Below are 19,071 nucleotides of genomic sequence, written 5' to 3' on the forward strand. Positions count from 1 at the left end.
ATAACTATTGCAGAACTCAGCGGCACGAGTTCTGACGAAGACCAGAGGGCGGGAACACATGACACCGGTTTGAAAATGGCTGCATTGGCTCCCTGTGCGTTTCAGGATTGATGTTAAGATTCTTTTAATGGTTTGTAAATGTTTTTATGGCCTTGGGCCTTCTTATTTAAATGATCTTCTTTTAAACTATGAGCCCTCGTGGACCCTGAGGTCCTCCGGTGCTGGCCTCTTAGTTGTTCCTAAGGTGAGGACCTAAACTTATGGGGCGGTTTCGTTCTGCCATCCTCGCCTGTGGAACAGTCTGCTGGAGAACCTCAGACCTGCAGAGCCTGTGGAGGTTTTAAGAAGAGGCTGAAGACCCACCTGTTTAATTGAAATATATTTTTGACATTTGTATTTTATGTCCTTACTTTCCATTAAACAGTTACTGTATTTCACATTAGTTTGTTGTTTGTTTTCACCAAAAGAAAGACGGTGAGGCAGGCAGGAAAGACCTGCTTTTTGGGACATTAATAGAGAAACAAGAGATCATTTGTTTTATGGATTCATACAAGCTTCTGGGAGGATTTTTTACTCTTGGTGTTGCACAAAATGTCCTGTTTCTGTACAGTGGGAAAAACACCAAATATGCTACTTTTTGTAATATTTTCGGGTCAGAGGGTATTTTGATTTATCTCTCATTGTTTATTCATATTTGGAAAAGTTCATATTCACTAGAACCTGGAAACTGAAAGGAGTTCAGCAGACACGACGCTCACGATCAGAGTCAGCGCGTCTACGGTAGAAAGACGGCAAAAAGGCCATTCTTCAACGTTCACACAATGTTCATGATGACGTCAACAAAAGTGTTGGTTAGCCGTCAAATCCTATGTTCGTGTCTCCGTCAGCACGACGGAAGCCTGCAGTGAGCGGCAGGCCGGCCGGCCTCTGCAGTAACTCTGAGACCTTCATCTCCTCCAGACCGACACCAGTCAGCTCCTCTGGGTTTAAGGTGTGGAGGTGTGTGCGTGTCTGCAGGTGATGCAGTGTGGCCTCAGACCGCCGCCACCGCCGCCACCGCCGCCAAACTCTGAGAGCATAAACCGCGTTTTATCCCCGATTATTAACCACTCCTGAACATTTATGAGTGGTGAAGCTGCCAGTTTCCAGCAACCACACCGCGACCCCCCCACAACCACAACCTGTACCCTCTGTGGGTCTCTGTCAATCTTGAAAACTGCTTCATCACTTTTCCTGCAGAAAAAATGTCCTGAAATCTGGAGCACAAGCACATTTTTCCTGGATGGTGAAAGCAGCAGCAGCAAAAAAGACAAAATTCAAAAACGGACCACAGACAGCAGCAAACGTAACGGAAAAATGACTCCTAATGCCAGAGTATTTTTATAATCCTGCTTTAATCCCATAATAATACCATAACATGTTTGTCTACATACCATTAAACTTTATTTCTAAACAACATGTGACCAAATATGAATGTTTATTAAAAAGATTTCACAAATCCAAGCTTAACCCCATGACACCTGATTTATTTCCAGCTATAAAAAAATAGATGCTGAATTAACTTGGAACTGAAGTAGTTTATTGCATATTTGCATTTTTAGGCTTTACAAAGCCACCTCAAACCCAAATATAAAGTTCATCAGATGAGGGATTACACCCCTAATTTGTAATAATCCACAAAAGCATCAACCCGGTTCAAACCATTCATCCATGTGTGTGACCTTCCAAACACGCGTGTGTCCATCCACCCCAAAGCTCACACCACGCCAACATCTGACAGCTACTTCCCATTTCCACTTCCTGCAGGGACAGTCTGACACAATAATCTGTCAAATCCAGAGGATTACTGAGAAAATGATCATCTGGAAGATTTTCCCTGGCAGCTCCTCAGATGTGTTTGTGAAGAGACGAAGGAGCATCTCCTCCTGTGGATGTCATGACACGTAACCGAACATCACTGGATTCACAATCTGAGGAGATCATTTCCCCCCACAGGGACAAAAGGGCAAAGACCAGGAGAAAGACCCCAGCAGTAAGGGGGAGGGATTTAGAGCCCCCGTCAGGGCTGAGGGCTTCCGTCGCAACAACTTCAAAAAGTGATTTGGTTTTTTGTTTGGTGACTTTCTGATTTGATTTCCGCTAATTTCAACTCCAGACATCTCCTCTGCAGCTTCTTCAGCAGGAATATCCAGACATCTCATCCTTGTTCTGCTGAACGTCTCCGCCGGTCTGGATCTCCTCCCAGCTGTTGTCAAGAAAATAACTGACAGGACTGACAGACCCCCCCCCCCCACCCCTGTGAGGCTCAAATCTGACAAAAACAAAATGTTGAGGCTTGACAAAGCGTCGCTGCTTAACGGGTGGCGGGAGGTTTACATGCTACACAGCAGAGGTAAGCTCCTGCCTGCTTCCAGGTTCTGTCCCATCCACACTGTGCTTCCTCACCAGCAGAAGGACTCGGCTACTGCACCAAATCCATGGACACCAAACAAAATCTCCACAGATTATTGGACCAGATCCACTTTTTTCAATGGGAGCAAAAGTCTGTTCTTTAATGCAGAGCATCTGCAGAGATAGCAGGCTTCAGATTCACACCAACGCCTCCAAGAGGCTCAACGCTCCACACCCTCACCACAGACGCTTCAGGAGGAAGAGGAGGCCACCCCTACCTCGATGAGGAAGTCCCCCGTCCGGAGCCCCGCCTGCCATGCCACTCCACCCTCATCAACCGACTCCAGGTACTGCAGCGCCGGGAAGGCCGACGTGGGTGTAAACTCCTCGATGGGCGTGTCCGCTGTGCAGCAGAGGGTTGGGAAAGGGGGGGTCTGGGGTCAGTTCATGGATTTTTTTTATCGTTTCAGCAAAAAATCAAATTCAAACAAAAATTCATTATAGAGTCAAAATGTTTTCCTATAATTGCGATGTGCCGCTCCTGTAAGGGAAGTGACAGTACAAAGAGACTCATGCATCCATCATTCATCCATCCATCCATCCATCCATGCATTAATCCATCCATCCATCATCCATCCATCCATTAATCCATCCATCCATCATCCATCCATCCATTAATCCATACATCCATCATTCATCCATCCATCCATCATCCATCCATTAATCCATCCATCCATCATCCATCCATCCATCCATTAATCCATCCATCCATCATCCATCCATCCATTAATCCATCCATCCATCCATCCATCCATTAATCCATCCATTAATCCATCATCCATCCATCCATCCATCCATTAATCCATCCATTAATCCATCATCCATCCATCCATCCATTAATCCATCCATCCATCATCCATCCATTAATCCATCCATCCATCATCCATTAATCCATCCATCCATCCATTAATCCATCCATTAATCCATCATCCATCCATCCATCCATCCATTAATCCATCCATTAATCCATCATCCATCCATCCATCCATCCATTAATCCATCCATTAATCCATCATCCATCCATCCATCCATTAATCCATCCATCCATCATCCATCCATTAATCCATCCATCCATCATCCATTAATCCATCCATCCATCCATCATCCATCCATCCATTAATCCATCCATTAATCCATCATCCATCCATCCATCCATCCATTAATCCATTACAACTGGCTACATAAAAAAATCAATAATTAATTGTCAATTCCTATAAAAATCAATTATTGTAATCAATATTTACTTACAATATGCAACATTAAATCCTATAATTCTATTCCTTAAAGTCTCCCATGACGATTTTTGTTGAATAAAGACGTTTCCAGTTGTGTCTTAATTATGATTATGAGGATTATTAGCCAAAATCCAACAACCTAAATGTCTTAAAAAGCCATATTTCATGTTAATCTGAAACCTCTGTCTCCAAAATCTCCTCCACATGGGCGTGGCCATTGGTGAGCTGAGTAGCCCATTTGTGATTTGTGAGCTGAATTGAACTGTAAACGCCATCCATCCATTTCCCACATTGGTTGGGGTTCACAGGGTTGCTGGAGCCTGTCCCAGTCGCTGAAGGGTTTAGGCGGGGTTCTTCCTGGACGGGTCACCAGTCTGCACCAGTCTGTCACTGGCCCACACAGAGACAAACAACCACACGGTCACATGTGTGTTTGGACTGGGAGGAAGCCGGAGTGTCCAGAGAAACATGCAAACTCCACACAGAAAGGAAACAGCTGGGATTTGAACCAGGACCTTCTCTGAGGTGCAAGTGCTGACCACTACTCCACTGTGCAGCTCTGAATTGTAAACTTCAGAATCCAATTGGACTGCTTTGTTGTGTTTTGTAAAACCAAAGGACCGACACATTCCCATTTTACACTGAGAGCTGTAGCGGTCGGGTTCTGGTGGGGTTCTGGTGCTGCGTCCTGGAACCAGCAGCAGCTTCACTTCATCGCTGGAGAACAGCGACTCCCAGATTCCCCTGTTTCCTCAGCCCTGCACTCAAACGTGTCCGCTGTCCCAGCACACTGGACTCACTAAAACCTCAGGATGTAAAGCCGGTAAGCTCCACCCACTCCTTCGCTTGTAAACATGAGGTCAGAGACTGTTAGCGACTGGAACAGCACCTGCTTTTCTGATAAAGTTGAGGCACTTATTTGTTTTCAGTCTCTCTGAGTTGCTCTTAAACTCTCAGAGCAAAACCACCGGAACTTCCCAGAATGCACCACAGGACCCAAAAGGGCAGAACCTCGTTCAGGTGCTGATGGAGGTGTTTTCTTCAAAAGTCTGTGACACACAGAGTGTGTGATGGAAGTGATGCATGAGGATGACGTGGATCATGTTGTTGCAGCTGCTGCAGCGCTGCAACAACATGATCCACGTCATCCCTTCGTTCCACCGACCTGTAAGAACATCCTAATGGATGGAGAAAAAAACAACACCACTAGTTTGGACTCTGCAAAAACTTGAACTTCATTTATAAAGCGCTAGCTAAAAGAGTTGCAGATTTAAGTGTTTTAAAGAAAAGAAAAAGAAGATATTTCATAATAATAAAAACAGGATCAACATGTAAATATTTTTACCAAAAGCTACTTTTTACTCCAGAGTTCTACTGAACCAAACTCTGAACGTTTGTCCGGCTTCTCACTGCTGATGTCAACAGAGAGCAGGTTTCTCTTCTTTTTTTTTTTTTACATCTTATCAGAAAATATGACCGGTTGTCGTCATCGCTCTGCTGCAGAATGACAGCAATGAGACGGACCTGCATGAAGATCCAGAAGAACCAGAGGAGTCCTGATGTCGGGTCTCCATGTTAGTTTTGGAGGTGGATGTGGGCTTTAATGGAGCTGTTTTCAGACTTCATAGCTGTCAGCTAAACGTGCTCCAGCTGTATGTTAGCTGAGGTTTTCTTCTTTTTGCTGCTCTTTTGCCAAAATATCTGTGGGTTTCTGTCCCACAGCAACAGAATAATGGAATCTGTTGTCTTTCCTTTTAGACTATGTTTGACTTGCCGTCTTGAAGCTTGGACGTGTAAAGCAGAACCAAAGCGTGTATGAGGCGTGTTCTCTGTATGTTGACTCACTGGGATTCTGGCTTGGGGCTCGGACAGTCTTGGTGAGGGTGGGATTGCTTATTTCAGCCTTAAAGGTGAGTCTCTTGCAGTCAGTTTGGCATGCTGACTGACAGGGATGTTGTCATGGAGATGGATGATAAAAGGTTGTCCTGGGTTAAAAGAGGTTCCACATGAATCCCTCTTTGAATCACAGATCATGTTGGGGTCTTTACCTTTTGGCTCAAACAGTTTTCTGCAAAGTTAATCTTTTGTTTCAGGTTTTCGACCCTCATCATGTGCTCCACAGTCTCACGGCGTTTTTTTTTTGTGGCACGAGTGCGTCTAAATCCTGTGATGACCATGAGGACGAACAAACTGCACCCGGCTGACAAAAGCGTTTTTAGTAGTCTGAGCTCTCAGGCTGATGAATGTAATGTAAAATATGTAAAAATGTGTTGCACATGTTCCAAAAAGCACTCTTAAACCTAAAGATGTGCCGCCATTCCTTATGGAAAATCTTCATCGAAACAGCCTGTAAACTTGACTCGATCCTTTTTCAGTAACTCAAATGATCATGCTTGTGGTGTGAAGACTAACAGCAGAGCGACCGGACCAGCGGCTCAGCGGGGCTCAAGAAAACATCACCAGAGATGTAAAAAAAAAAAAAAAAAGTCTCACGCTTTTACTATTTGAATAAAAGTTCACAGTAAAGTCCTCCGGCTCATTTGTACGAAAATGAATTATTGCATCTCAGTAACAGAAAGGATTCGTTTTCTAAAGCTGTTTGAGAGATAAATGCTGGGATCAAGTGTAGCACCACCGACCTATCCAACAACTGTACTACCACCCCACCCCGCTCTCCGGTGAAGCCCACCCTCCCTGCCTCACTCTCGGGGAGGGTAGAAAATATTGCAGTCAGGAGAAACCACTGGTGACAAGTGACACTTCCCATAACTCATCCTCTGACTGAAAGTCAGAGTCCGCGAGCGCGCCGGCATCTCATGGGGGGGGGGGGGGGGGGGGGCTGTACTTCCGGAGGTGTGTGTGTGTCTGCAAGACTCTGTAACTGTGAGAGAAGAAGAACGTGCCGGAAAAAAAGGGCAGAGGAGGATGAGAGCTTATGTGACAGCTCCAGCATCAGCCCGTGTTTGTGTGTTCACCCCCCAGTGCAGGATAAGCTCAGCTGGGTCACTCCCCCCCAGGGGGGTGTGTGTGCGTGTCCAACGCCAGAACATTCTTCTTGCTTTTCCAGCCCAATCCCTCGTTCCATCTCCTCTCTGCTTCTGACAGCCTTTCAAGCAGGAAGATCCTCCCAAACAGCCGCCGAGCTCTCCAGCAGCAACACGCAGTAGTGGAATGCAGCGTGGATTATGACATGGGCACCATCGTCATAGAAACCGACACAGCAGCTCAAACTGGCTATTTTTGGAGGCCCCCCCCCCCCCCCCCCCCCCTCACAACAACATCAGGGCAGAAGCAGAGGATGGAGGCAGGAAAAACAAAACAGAAGACGTTCAGATTCTGACCTTCATCCTCCAACGAGTTGCTTCCAAAGCTTGTGTGCATGTTTGGATTGGAGATAGAATTGGGATGGGGGGGGGCTGAGGGGGGGCTGCATGGAAGTTCATTGCATCCTGCTACACATAAACATCTCAGCCAGCACATGATTGGTTCTGAGAGTCCAGCCAGCCCACCATTCATCCTCATCTTCATCAGCCACAGAGACACAAGCCAGCAGGTGAACCTACCTTTGGCCCCCCGCAGGACGAAGCCGAAGCCCTCGTTCTCCTTCTTCTGGAGCACCACCGTCTTCTCGTCCACCACGCAGTCACTGTGGAGGAGATGGCGCGCAGCGCGCCCGTTAGCACAGCCCATCATCCGCAGCATCGCCACGGACGCCCTGCCCGAGTGGAGGTTCATGCTGCTGGAGGGGAGCTGCTCCGGCCAGGGCAGGGTAGGGCAGGGCCACCCCACCCCACCCCACCACTGCTGCCGCCGCCTCCCCCTCTGGCCGGCCTCTGTTTGGATCAAACGGACTGACAGCCGGCCAGCAGCATCCCCAGGAAAGAGACCATCCAAGACAGAAAATAAAATAAATAAAGTCAAAACGACGACTCGGGGGAAGCGCGCCTGTCCCCTCCGCGCCAATCCGTGCGCCGCCGCCGCCGCAGCTGCGGCTCGTTCGCCCTGACGCGCACGGAGATGCGGGGTCGCCTGGTTACCCCCGCCGCTGCGGAGGGTCTGAGCATCCGAGGAGAAGCTCCATAAATCTGGCTGCGATGGAGGCTGGCGGCGCGCGGGGAGCGGAGCTGGAAGGTGGGGGGAGGAGGAGGGGGAGGAGGCGGCGGCGTGGACGGACGTCAAGGTGCTCCGCGCTCCGCAGTGTGAAACCACAGCAACGAGCAGCGAGCGGCCGCCGGTCCAGCAGGCGCCGCGCCGGCGTGAGGAGCGCGCGCCTGTGACGCGCAGGACCGAGTATGGACAAATGAAGAAAAGTAATCAGATTACTGAGCGACTCGCTGTCAGATGAGCTAGTGTGACAGACTAACGTGCTTTGAAACACAACGCAAAAGAAGAAAAAGCTGCGGAATCCGCCGCGCAGCGGGATGCGGGAGGATGTGCGCAAATCTGCACGAGATGCTAAATGCAAAAGCTTTTTCATGTTTTTCAAATATGACCGGTAACAACTTTATTTTATTATCAAACATTAAAAGCAACTGAGTTTTTAAAAACTCGCAGAAACGAGGAAACAAACAGTTGGATTTCATTTTGACCAAAAGGTAGAAGTTTTTTTTCTCAGTAACCATCTTTATAAAGCATCAATGAACCACGTGATCAGAATAAACCTGTGAATAATTCCATTCTGAAGGACACAAACAGTGTCATCAGTGAAACTAAGGGTCTATTCCAGACAGAGTCCACTTAATTTGGTCCAGATCCTTGTTTGGTCTGTAGCCCTGATTCCAACAAAAACTTGTAAACAAAACCACGTGACTACAGATCACTTTTGTCATTGGCCAGGAACTAAGAGGGTGGGGCAAAGCAACTAGAGACAGATGGATGTGGTGTGTGAGTTACGATCCTTGATCAGGACAGTATACTTCTTAAAACTTTCTATTTAGACGATCAGTTTTGAACTTTGGGAACAAAACTTTTCACGTGTTACTTTGGTGCAGCGGTTCATGCCGCCAGGCGGTTACTGGCTGTGTGTGCTGTTACCCAGAGGATGCTAGCAAGATGTCGGGTATGGAGGCACGCTGATGGGTGTTTACGACATAAAGGTTGTGTCCGAATTCCTTCCCTACTCACCATATAGAGCGTTTGTCATTTTCTAGTGTTGTCCAAATCTACAATTCCAAAGTCGAGTGCTCTGGAAATCTCCCAGAAGTCTCTGCGACAAAAACCAGTGTGCATCGATGCTCACTGGATTGGGGAATATAGACCATAAAGGCGGGAATTCGGACACAGTCAGGAAAACAGGGAGACGTGATGTGGATCACCTTCCAATAGTCTAAATGAGCCTGATTTCAGTGAGTTTCTGCGTCTCATCGTTGTGCAGTTATGGCGTCGATTTAAAGAATTCTGTTCAGGAACTACAAGGTAGCTTCTAGGATGACGTCACAGCGGCGTCTGTCGGCCACGTAACCACACAGAAAAGTAGAAAAGAAGAATTAGAATCTTATTTACATACTATTTCTAAAAGTTTAATCAAAAAGGCCATACATATTTATGAAAACTGTCTGTCTTTGAATATTTTCAATGCAAAGCATCTGTAATCTTTTTGTAATACATGTACCATCCCCTGACATTGTTGTTGTTATGACTATTGTTCCTGTCATCAGTGATGAAAGTCAGGCAAGGAAAAAATCCCTGAACTTTTCTTTGAGCGATATGGCGGGCACAGAGCGAAATTTTGGAAAAATACGTGGTCTTAGATGCATTCTGGTGCATTCTGGCAGCTAGTTATTCACTTCTTTATCAAGAAACTAAGACTAATTGGAGCATCATGATTTGTCATTCAAACCCCTAGTTTGACTCTCCATTAAGGACTTGCTGGTCCTAAAAAAGAATTTGAAAAATTGCTCAAAGTAACACAATCCTACAATCTACGCTTTTCCTTAAAGCTGCAAAACATACAATTGCTAAAATATAGTAACATCAAAGCCCCAAATGGCAAAAAGAACACCAGTAACTATGATATTCTATGAAAATACCTCAGTTATTTATACATTATTTCTGCTTTAGAAATGACTGATGTACAACATCCACTTGCACTGTTTTCTCAAACTATAATTACATCAAAATATGGGATCTGCTTTAAACTATAATTCTATAACATAATACATCAATTCTTTAACACCAATACTAAGTAATCTGGGAAATATCAAAACAAACATACAAACTAAACTAAACATTGTAAACATTATTTCTTAAGGGAGTGCGGGTCCAAACCATCAAATACTTATAATTAATGTTAACTATACTGAACTAAATCATGGTAATTAGGAAATACAAATAAATTAGATAGAGAAATGTATTCAAAATAAAAACTGAAACTCAAAACTAAAATTGAAATTATTTCAAAATGTGGTTTTGAGATTATTTTACACAAAAAAGTATTTGACCTACACTACCTTAAAAATCTTTTTTTTTTTCCAGCCAAGACCACTTCAATTTGTTTTTTATCGTCTTCTCACAACTGAGGTCGTGACCACGCTCAATAATGACGATGCCTGCCATTATTTTAACACAAATTTGATCGCAAACTCTTCAGATGTGTTTGTGAAAGTTTAGCGTGGGTCCGCCAGTTTTGGTCTCTAGGGAAGCAAGTCACGCTGACCACGTGGTGCAGACAGAGCCAATCAGACCCGTCGACGCATCCGAAAGCAACTAAAACGTCCCGTCATTGGTCAATTAGGCCGGGAAGACGAGAGATGGCCACGACCATAGAGGAAGCGATCTGCGGAGAAATATAGAAAATAAAGCTAAAATTAGCTGATTTCAGACCATTTTCTAATCCGGAAAGCGATTTGTCCGTAGAGATCAGGTCTTTATTTCCCGGAAAGTACGTTCGGTTTGCTCAAAAACCCGGATTTCCGGGAATTCCCGGAAGACTTTCATCACTGTGTCATACACATTTGTTCGATTTGTGTTGAACAATAAAGTTTGAAAAAAACACACAGAAAAGCCTGTCAGAAGCGTTGAAATAAACGTTCTAACAAATAAACAGTTGGAATCTTTTTCCTCTCTGATCACACGACAATTGTTGCTTTCCATTTGTCCATGGCTCATCTGTTCCTTCATTCCTGCTCTGTTTACGTCGGCTACGGTGGCCCGGTGGGTCCAGATGTTCCGCTCCGACGACGGATTGTATTCAGGCTGAGGAATCTGATTGGAAACGAACCCAGACCACCTCCAAAGGTGGGTCACAGAGCGGTTCCTGGTCCTGGACCAGAGAGTCCTCTTGGGTGGATTCAGACTGAAAACTTGTTCCAGATTATCGGGAAAAGCGAATTCTGGTTCACTTAGGGAACCAAACGTGTCCAGTCTGAACACACCCTAAAAATGGTTTTACTGAAACTTTTTCACAAAAAAAGCAATCTAAGTTAAAGTAAGTCTTTGAGGGAGGGGCAGGACTCCAAACCCAAGCAGGAGCTTGTTTCATGGCCCTCTGGTGTTACGTAAACCACCAGCTGGCCTGCTGTCTGAGCAAAGGTGGTGAGAAACAAATAAATGTTTTAAAAAAGGGTTTAAAGCGTGTGAGATGATGTAGTTTTGTGGATGTGGGCCTGTTGTAGTCCAGCGGTTAATCTTCTCTGATCTCATATCCTGACATCAAATGGAAAGAAGTTGTTGCCCAACAGCAAACCCTGTGGGTTTCCAAACATGGATTTCTTAACCTTAAAGCCCACTACATTAAATAATTGACAGGAAATTAATTTTTTTTAAATAAGATGTTTAAAAGGAAAGGAGTGGGGGGCTAGGTACGGGGAGGGGGGCCCTATTTATTTATTAATTTTTATTTTATTTATTTTTAAATCGTCAATGCTTGTTTTTATATTTTGTTGTGTTTTAATGTAAAGCACTTTGTGTTATATTTTTATATGAAAAGTGCTTTATAAATAAAGTTTGATTTGATTTGAAAAATACGTATTTTTAATGAAAAGATGTTGCAATATGATTTTTTAATGACCCTTAACATGCAAATATATTGGGATGAGTGTTTAGGAAAAAGCCTCTTATTTCCCCACTGTCTCAAATTTGATCCACACATGTTTAACATGCTGTGACTGGATTGTAAAGAATTAATTATCAACACATTTTGCACTGTTCATCACAGCAAGTAGTCATTTAAAAAAATGAACAGCAGATGAGTTATTATCACTATAAAGTTTTTAAATTAGTAAAACTTTTCCCACCAAAAGGGTTTTCAGGGAAGCAGTCATTTTGAAATGAGCAGGAAAAGCCCTTCTACTGCCTCTAGTGGAGTGATGATGAACTACAGGGCAGAAACCATGGACCAAATGGGATTTTAACCTCTGTGCTATCCTAGGCACTTTAACATTGGGAGTGGGGTCATGTAGACCCACTAGACAGTGCTCTGAACCTTTTTTCTTCAATGATTTGTGATCTTCACTGGTGTCCATGGATTACATGAAATCTTTCCACCTTTATCCACCTTTGTCATGGTAGGGAGAACATGTCAATGTAAGGGGGGGTCATCTAAGATAGCACAAGGGTTAAACAAACAAGCAGTTTCTTGATTTAATGCCAAAATATGTTTTAAATGTTGTTTGTAAATTCAATAAAATTTTAGACATATTAGAAACGTTTTTAGTGTTCTTATTCCTATTCGAGTTCTCATGGTAGATGGTGATGGTGCAGTTGTTGAGGAGAACATCTAGATTCGGTACTTCATGTCATAAACGTTTTTGACCCGCGTTATAAATGTTTGATATTTGTCTTCACCATTTTCTCAACCAAATCTGACATTCAATTAATGAGGAATCATCCTCGTCATCATCATCATCATCATCAAGCACCTTCCACCACCAGCCAAGGAGGCCCAAAGTGCGTCACGTGTCACGTGACATTGACGTGTCATGTCACGTCAATGTGAGGGTGGGGTCATCTGGACCCCATAGAATAGCACAAGGGTTAGTAACGTTTGGATCAGGCAGATGAGATGGTGGTCTCAGAAATGTGTGGATCAAATATGATACCAATGGCTAGAGAGGGTCAAAGCTGGACAGCGCAGTGACAGACTTCGTTACAGACGCAGGTATAAAAGCACTGAGGAATTTATTCTGCAGTTTTGAGGTGGATAGAAATTCACAAAAAATAAGTCTTGAAAACACGAAACTTTGGATATTTTCTGAATAATCAATAGATATTTCTCACAAAAGATTACTTTTAATTTTAAGCCTGTAATTATTTTTGGGAACTTTCTACAATAGTTGTAGAATTTAATTAGTACATTTATTGTATTTTTAATATTAATTTTTTACAAAAAAAAATCTTTTTGTCTAATATTTAATGCCATGAAGACACCAATGACCTGAAAAGCTGAAAGACATGAGGACACAGGAAGTGTTTGATTATTATTATTATTATTATAGTTTGTTTTTCTAAGAAAAATGTTAAAAACAGAAAGCGGAGGTTCCTAAAGAGGAAGTGTGGTTTTTGGAGTCCATGCTCCCCTGATCCTGGTAAAGACATAAAAGGTGTTTTTGAAAATGTGCTTAAGTTCAAGGAACATGCATATTTGGGGGGTGGGGGTGCAGTTTTAGTATATGGGACTCCTCTGTAGATCAACTTTGGCGCATTTAGGACCCGTCAGGAGTGAGGGGAACACTCTGTGCTCTTCTTCTGACCACCCGGTCCGCCTGCAGAGGCCGACCCGCACTTCTACACCACACTGAGCCTTCCATGGCTGCAAAGGTTCAGCTGGACGGTTTCTGAAAAACCCTTCATCAGGTGATGCAGCTTCTCAAGAGCGAGATCACTGCAGCGGGACAGGCAACTCCTCTGAGTCTGACTCAGCAGTAAGCTGCAGCAACTGACATCGTTTCCACAGCTCTAAATTTGTTCGCTCTAACTAACCTCCCACTAATGTTTCTCCTTTTTTTTCTGTGCACAGAAGCGCTACGTTCCACGTCAGATTCCTGCAGCGGTCATGGACGAGCAGCGCCGATCGTGAGGCGCATGTCCACGGGTAGGGCCGAGCTGGGTCCTCCAACTCCAGGTGGCCGCCGTAAACGTGAACTGCTCCGCTTTCATTAGGCGTCAGGCTCATTCTCAACAAACATATGTGAGGAGAGGCGAAAAAACAGAGAGAGGGAAGAATGAACCAGGAGAGAGCGCCGCGACTGCCGTCCTAGCAACAGTTTCCCTAGCAACACAATCTGTCTAGAGAGGAATGAGGCCAGCACTGCTGACACACTGAAGGTTACCTCGAAGCCTTCCACCTCTCACTTTAGCTCCTATGCCGCCGCCGGCGGTCACTCTTTCACCCAAAATCTGACCCAAGCTCCACTTGATCCACTCAGGTCAGCGTGCACGGACAGCCAGGCACGTTTTAGCTGCGTTTCTCCCTTCAACAAGTCACAGGAGGATGGGAAAGTGATGCAGCTGCTTGTCAAAACGAGGCTGAAATGCAGGACACGGCGCTAAAAAAGCCAGATTGGATGAAATGTGAGTTCCCTGAGTCTGTGCTGGGACGTGGGCGGCTGCAGTGTATTTTTAGCCCAGAGGTTCTCCCTGAAATGCTTTAGTTGTGACATTAGAGGTGTCATTTGAGTTTGAAGGCGTCTCAGTGGCCACAGGGAGTCCCTGAGCTTCTTCCTCGGATGCCTGATGCCAGAGACGGCGTGAGCCGGGAGCCCAACAAAGACCTTTGACCTGCTAAAGGCATTCCCTCTTTTCCTCTTCATCTGCTGCTGGTCCGGTCCTTCTATAGAATTTTAGAAATCTTTGTGGCCCATGAGTTGAAAAGTTTGCCCTACCCTGATCCCTTTGCTGAAAAACAGCCCCAAAGCATGATGCTTCCACCCCCATGCTTTACTGTAGGTCTGGTGTTCTATGGAGACAATTCAGCATTCTGTCTCCTCCAAACACGATGAGTAGAGTTCTTACCAAAAAGTTCCACTTTGGTTTCATCTGACCATAGGACATTCTCCCAATCCTCTTATGGATCCTCCAAATGCTCTCTAGCAGACTGTAGACGGTTATGCACATGGACTGGCTTTAGCAGGGGGACACGTCTGGTCTTGGGTTTGAGTCCCTGGTGGTGTCGTGTGTTACTGATGGCAGCCTTTGTTTCCTTTGGTCCCAGCTCTCTGCAGGTCATTCAATAGGTCCCCCATGGGGTTCTGGGGTTTTTGCTCACCGTTCATGTGATCGTTTTGACCCCACGGGGTGAGATCTTGGGGGGAGCCCCAGATGGAGGGAGATTATCAGTGGTCTTATATGTCTTCCATGTTCTAATAATTTCCCCCACAGGTGATTTCTTCACACCAAGCTGCTTACCTGTTGCAGATTCAGTCTTCCAGCCTGGTGCAGGTCAACAATTTGGTTTCTGGTGTCCTTAGACAGCTCTTTGGTCTCCATAGTGGAGTTTGGAGTGTGACTGTTGGAGGTTGTGGACAGATGACTTTATATAGATAACCAGTTCAAACAGGAGCCATTAATACAGGTAACCAGTGGAGGACAGAAGAAGTTCCAGATCTGTGAGAGACAGAAATCTTGTATGTTTGCAGATGACCTAATACTTATTTTCCTCCATAATTTGGAAATAAATTCTTTAAAAATCAGACAAAGTGATTTTCTGTATTTTCTTTTCTCATTTTGTCTCATAGTTGATGTTTACCTTTGACCTTTTGAACCCTTGTGCTATCCTAGGCACTTTAGCATTGGGAGTTGGGTCATCTAGACCCACTAGACAGTGCTCTGAACCTTTTTTCTTCAATGATTTGTGATCTTCACTGGTGTCCATGGATTACATGAAATCTTTCCACCTTTATCTGTTACGGGGAGAATAGGAGGTACCCAGGCGCAGAGAGGAGTGGAGGCAGGAAGATGCAGGGAATGGAAGGTTTAATAACGTAAACTCGAAACTACAAAACAAAACCACTGCAACAGGCAGGCAAACTCGAAAAACTCTAAACCGGGGAACGACACAATATGGACCAACACAGGAAGAAGGGAAGGACAGGACTTAAATACATACAAGGCAACAAGACACAGGTGGAAACACTCAGGACTGATGGGGAAGGGCAAAACTCGAAACAACAACAGAACAGGAAGTACTACAAAATAAAACAGGAAATCAAGGAACAAAACACAAAGAAACCGAAACCGTTACATCACCCCCCCCCCTCAAGGAACCGCACCGAGGTTCCTTCCTACAGTCCAGGAGGGGGGGGCCTGAAAGGCCAACATGAGGGCCAACATAGTCTGGAGGGCGTCCGGGAGGCCGCGTATTCCGGCGTGGCGGGTCAGGAGGACGGCCGGGAGACCGCGCAGTCCGGCGCGGCAGGTCAGGAGGACGGCCGGGAGCCTGCTCAGTCCGGCGAGGCGGGTCCGGAGGGCGGCCGGAAGGCAGCGCTATCCGGCACCGACAGTCAGACCAGCAAACGGCGGGTGGCTCGGGTTCAAAGTCTGGAGCTGGTTGTTCGGGCTCTGGGTCCGCGGCTGGCGGCTCCGCGGCTGGCGGCTCGGGGTCGGGGTCCGCGGCTGGCGGCTCGGGGTCGGGGTCCGCGGCTGGCGGCTCGGGGTCCGCGGCTGGCGGCTCGGGGTCGGGGTCCGCGGCTCGGGGTCCGCGGCTGGCGGCTCGGGTCTGGGTCCGCGGCTGGCGGCTCGGGGTCGGGGTCCGCGGCTGGCGGCTCGGGGTCGTCGGCTGGCGGCTCGGGTCTGGGGTCGGCGGCTGGCGGCTCGGGTCCGGGGTCCGCGCCGCGGCAGGCGGCTCGGGTTCGGGGTCCGCGCCGCGGCAGGCGGCTCGGGTTCGGGGTCCGCGGCAGGCGGCTCGGGGTCCGCGGCAGGCGGTTCGGGGTCCGCGGCTCGGGGTCGGGGTCCGCGGCAGGCGGCTCGGGTTCGGGGACCGCGGCAGGTGGCTCGGGTTCGGAGTCCGCGGCAGGCGGCTCGGGTTCGGAGTCCGCGGCAAGCGGCTGGGGTTCGGGGTCCGCGGCAGGCGGCTCGGGTTCGGGGTCCGCGGCAGGAACGGAAGGGGTGGCGTCCGGCAACCTCCTCGGAACCGGAACCGGTCGTGGACGGTCCGACACCCTCCTCGGAGCAGGAACTGGAGGAGTTGCGTCCAGCAACCTCCTCGGAGCAGGAACTGGAGGAGTTGCGTCCAGCAACCTCCTCGGAGCCGGAACGGGTCGAGGTGCGTCCAGCAACCTCCTCGGAGCCGGAACGGGTCGAGGTGCGTCCGGGACCCTCCTAGGAGTCGGAACTGGAGGAGTTGCGTCCAGCAACCTCCTCGGAGCCGGAACGGGACGTGGTGCGTCCGGGACCCTCCTGGGAGCAGGGACGGGAGGAGATGCGTCCGGCACCCTCCTCGGAACCGGAACGGGAGGGGGTGCGTCCGGTACCCTCCTCGGAGCCGGAACGGGACAGGGTGCGTCCGGTACCCTCCTCGGAGCCGGAACGGGACAGGGTGCGTCCAGGTTCACCTCCCTGGACGCAGGACCGGGTTGGGGAGCTTCCAGGTCCACCTCCGGAACCACGGCGGGACGCCGAGAAGGGCGGCGGCGACGACGGCGGCCCCCTCTTACAGCCAGTCGACTTCCGTTGAAGTAGGAGGCGGGGAGCTGACCCTCCAAAGTCCACTGGGACTCAACCCCCTCCTCCTCCAGGTAGGGGTCCTCCCACAGCCACAGGTCCTGGTCCAGAGGGTCCAAGAAGGACCGATGCCGGAGAACGTCACGCTCCAACCAGGAAACAGGGGAGGACTTAGAATGGGGGCGGCGGTGATGTGGTCGACCCCCCTTACGGCCAGGCGACTCCCCTTAAAGTCCCTGTAGATCTGGGAAGAGCCAGGGGTCCACCAGAGACAGGTCCCCTCTGCTGGGTACTGGTAAGGCTGGTCCATAATGTTACGGGGGGGAATGGGAGGTACCCAGGCGCAGAGAGGAGAGGAGGCAGGAGGATGCAGGGAATGGAAGGTTTAATAACGTAAACTCGAAACTACAAAACAAAACCACTGCAACAGGCAGGCAAACTCGAAAAACTCTAAACCGGGGAACGACACAATATGGACCAACACAGGAAGAAGGGAAGGACAGGACTTAAATACATACAAGGCAACAAGACACAGGTGGAAACACTCAGGACTGATGGGGAAGGGCAAAACTCGAAACAACAACAGAACAGGAAGTACTACAAAATAAAACAGGAAATCAAGGAACAAAACACAAAGAAACCGAAACCGTTACATTATCCACCTTTGTCATGGTAGGAGGAACACGTCAATGGAAGGGGGGGGGTCATCTAAGATAGCACAAGGGTTAAGTGGGATAACCTGCACATTTGGTGGCTGACTAAATACCTTTTTGGGCTACTGTCTGATCTGATATGATTTTCGTTACAGTGGAGTTTTTTTCTCACTTTTATTTGTTCTCAGCTTGACTGTTTTCCTTCATTATTAGAGTGAACCGACCAACAGGTGGTTCAAGGGGCTCAGGTGTTTCTGGGCCTCGTCACTCCTGTTTTAGCTTTAATCTGTTTTCATTTGTTTCTACAGTCTTGTCCCTTTTTTATATTTGTGAACGTCTAAATGTGCACAAACCAGGCAGAGCTGTGGCTGCACAGGATGTAATCCATGGGGAGATTTTTCTGAGGCCGATCCAAAGCACACTGGTTCAGCCGTGGCTCTTGTAAAGCATTCAGCATTTGATAAAAGTCTGTATTATTTCTGTTGCAGCCTATTGACTGATTAGGAGCCATTTTATTAAAGTAAGTCTGACATTATTTTTTGATGCACTGTAATGGAATGGATTGATGGAACAGACTGACTCTCTTTAAACATCTTGGAATTTCTGAGGAACCCTTACAGTAGGCCTGAAAGTCTGAAAGCGTTTTTTAGAAATAGTATTCTCAGTTTTCGTCCTTGAGCTTTGAATCGCTCCAGAGAAATCCAAGTTTCTTGTGCCGATATAAAGCTGTGGAAATGTTAGCGGCAGATATTGGTCATTTGGTGAACACAAACTACTGAGGAATCTAAAAGGCAGGAGGAGAAAAAAACTAAGAAGCTGTGTACTTTGGAATGACATCTGTAATGTGGAAAACTACAGTCAGTTTGCTTTAAAATGTCTATTTTTAAATTACTTATTTAGGATGTTTACAGTAGAAAGGTTACCACAAACAACCAATGGGACGGTTTTGCCTGTACGGTTACGTTTTCCTCTCTGAAATCTAAATATGAGTGTGAATGAAAGGGTTACATTCCACGTACGTACACACTTTAAGTGTGTTCAGTCGGTGCTTCGACCGGTTCAGAATAGTCCGTGTGGCCCTCCATCCTGCTTGAACACACAAAGCTGGAAAACTCCTCCTGCTTCATGCAGAATTC

General features: G+C 47.0%; 1 protein-coding gene across 4 annotated transcripts in view; it reads right to left on the reverse strand.

The window, feature by feature from the left end:
• LOC101158088 (SH3 and multiple ankyrin repeat domains protein 2) overlaps nucleotides 1-19,071 on the reverse strand; it is a 314,876-nt gene that overhangs the window by 62,678 nt on the left and 233,127 nt on the right. For all 4 annotated transcript variants that reach the window (XM_023950566.2, XM_023950561.2, XM_078944892.1 and 1 more), the window contains exons 16-17: nucleotides 7,250-7,332; nucleotides 2,670-2,794 (exon numbers count right to left, since the gene is read on the reverse strand). In XM_023950566.2, coding sequence (XP_023806334.1) covers nucleotides 2,670-2,794; nucleotides 7,250-7,332 — 208 coding nt within the window. The remainder of the gene's footprint in view (nucleotides 1-2,669; nucleotides 2,795-7,249; nucleotides 7,333-19,071) is intronic.

This window comes from Oryzias latipes, chromosome 3 (assembly GCF_053564925.1).
Source record: "Oryzias latipes strain Hd-rR chromosome 3, Olatipes_Hd-rR_3.1".
Lineage (NCBI taxonomy): Eukaryota > Metazoa > Chordata > Actinopteri > Beloniformes > Adrianichthyidae > Oryzias > Oryzias latipes.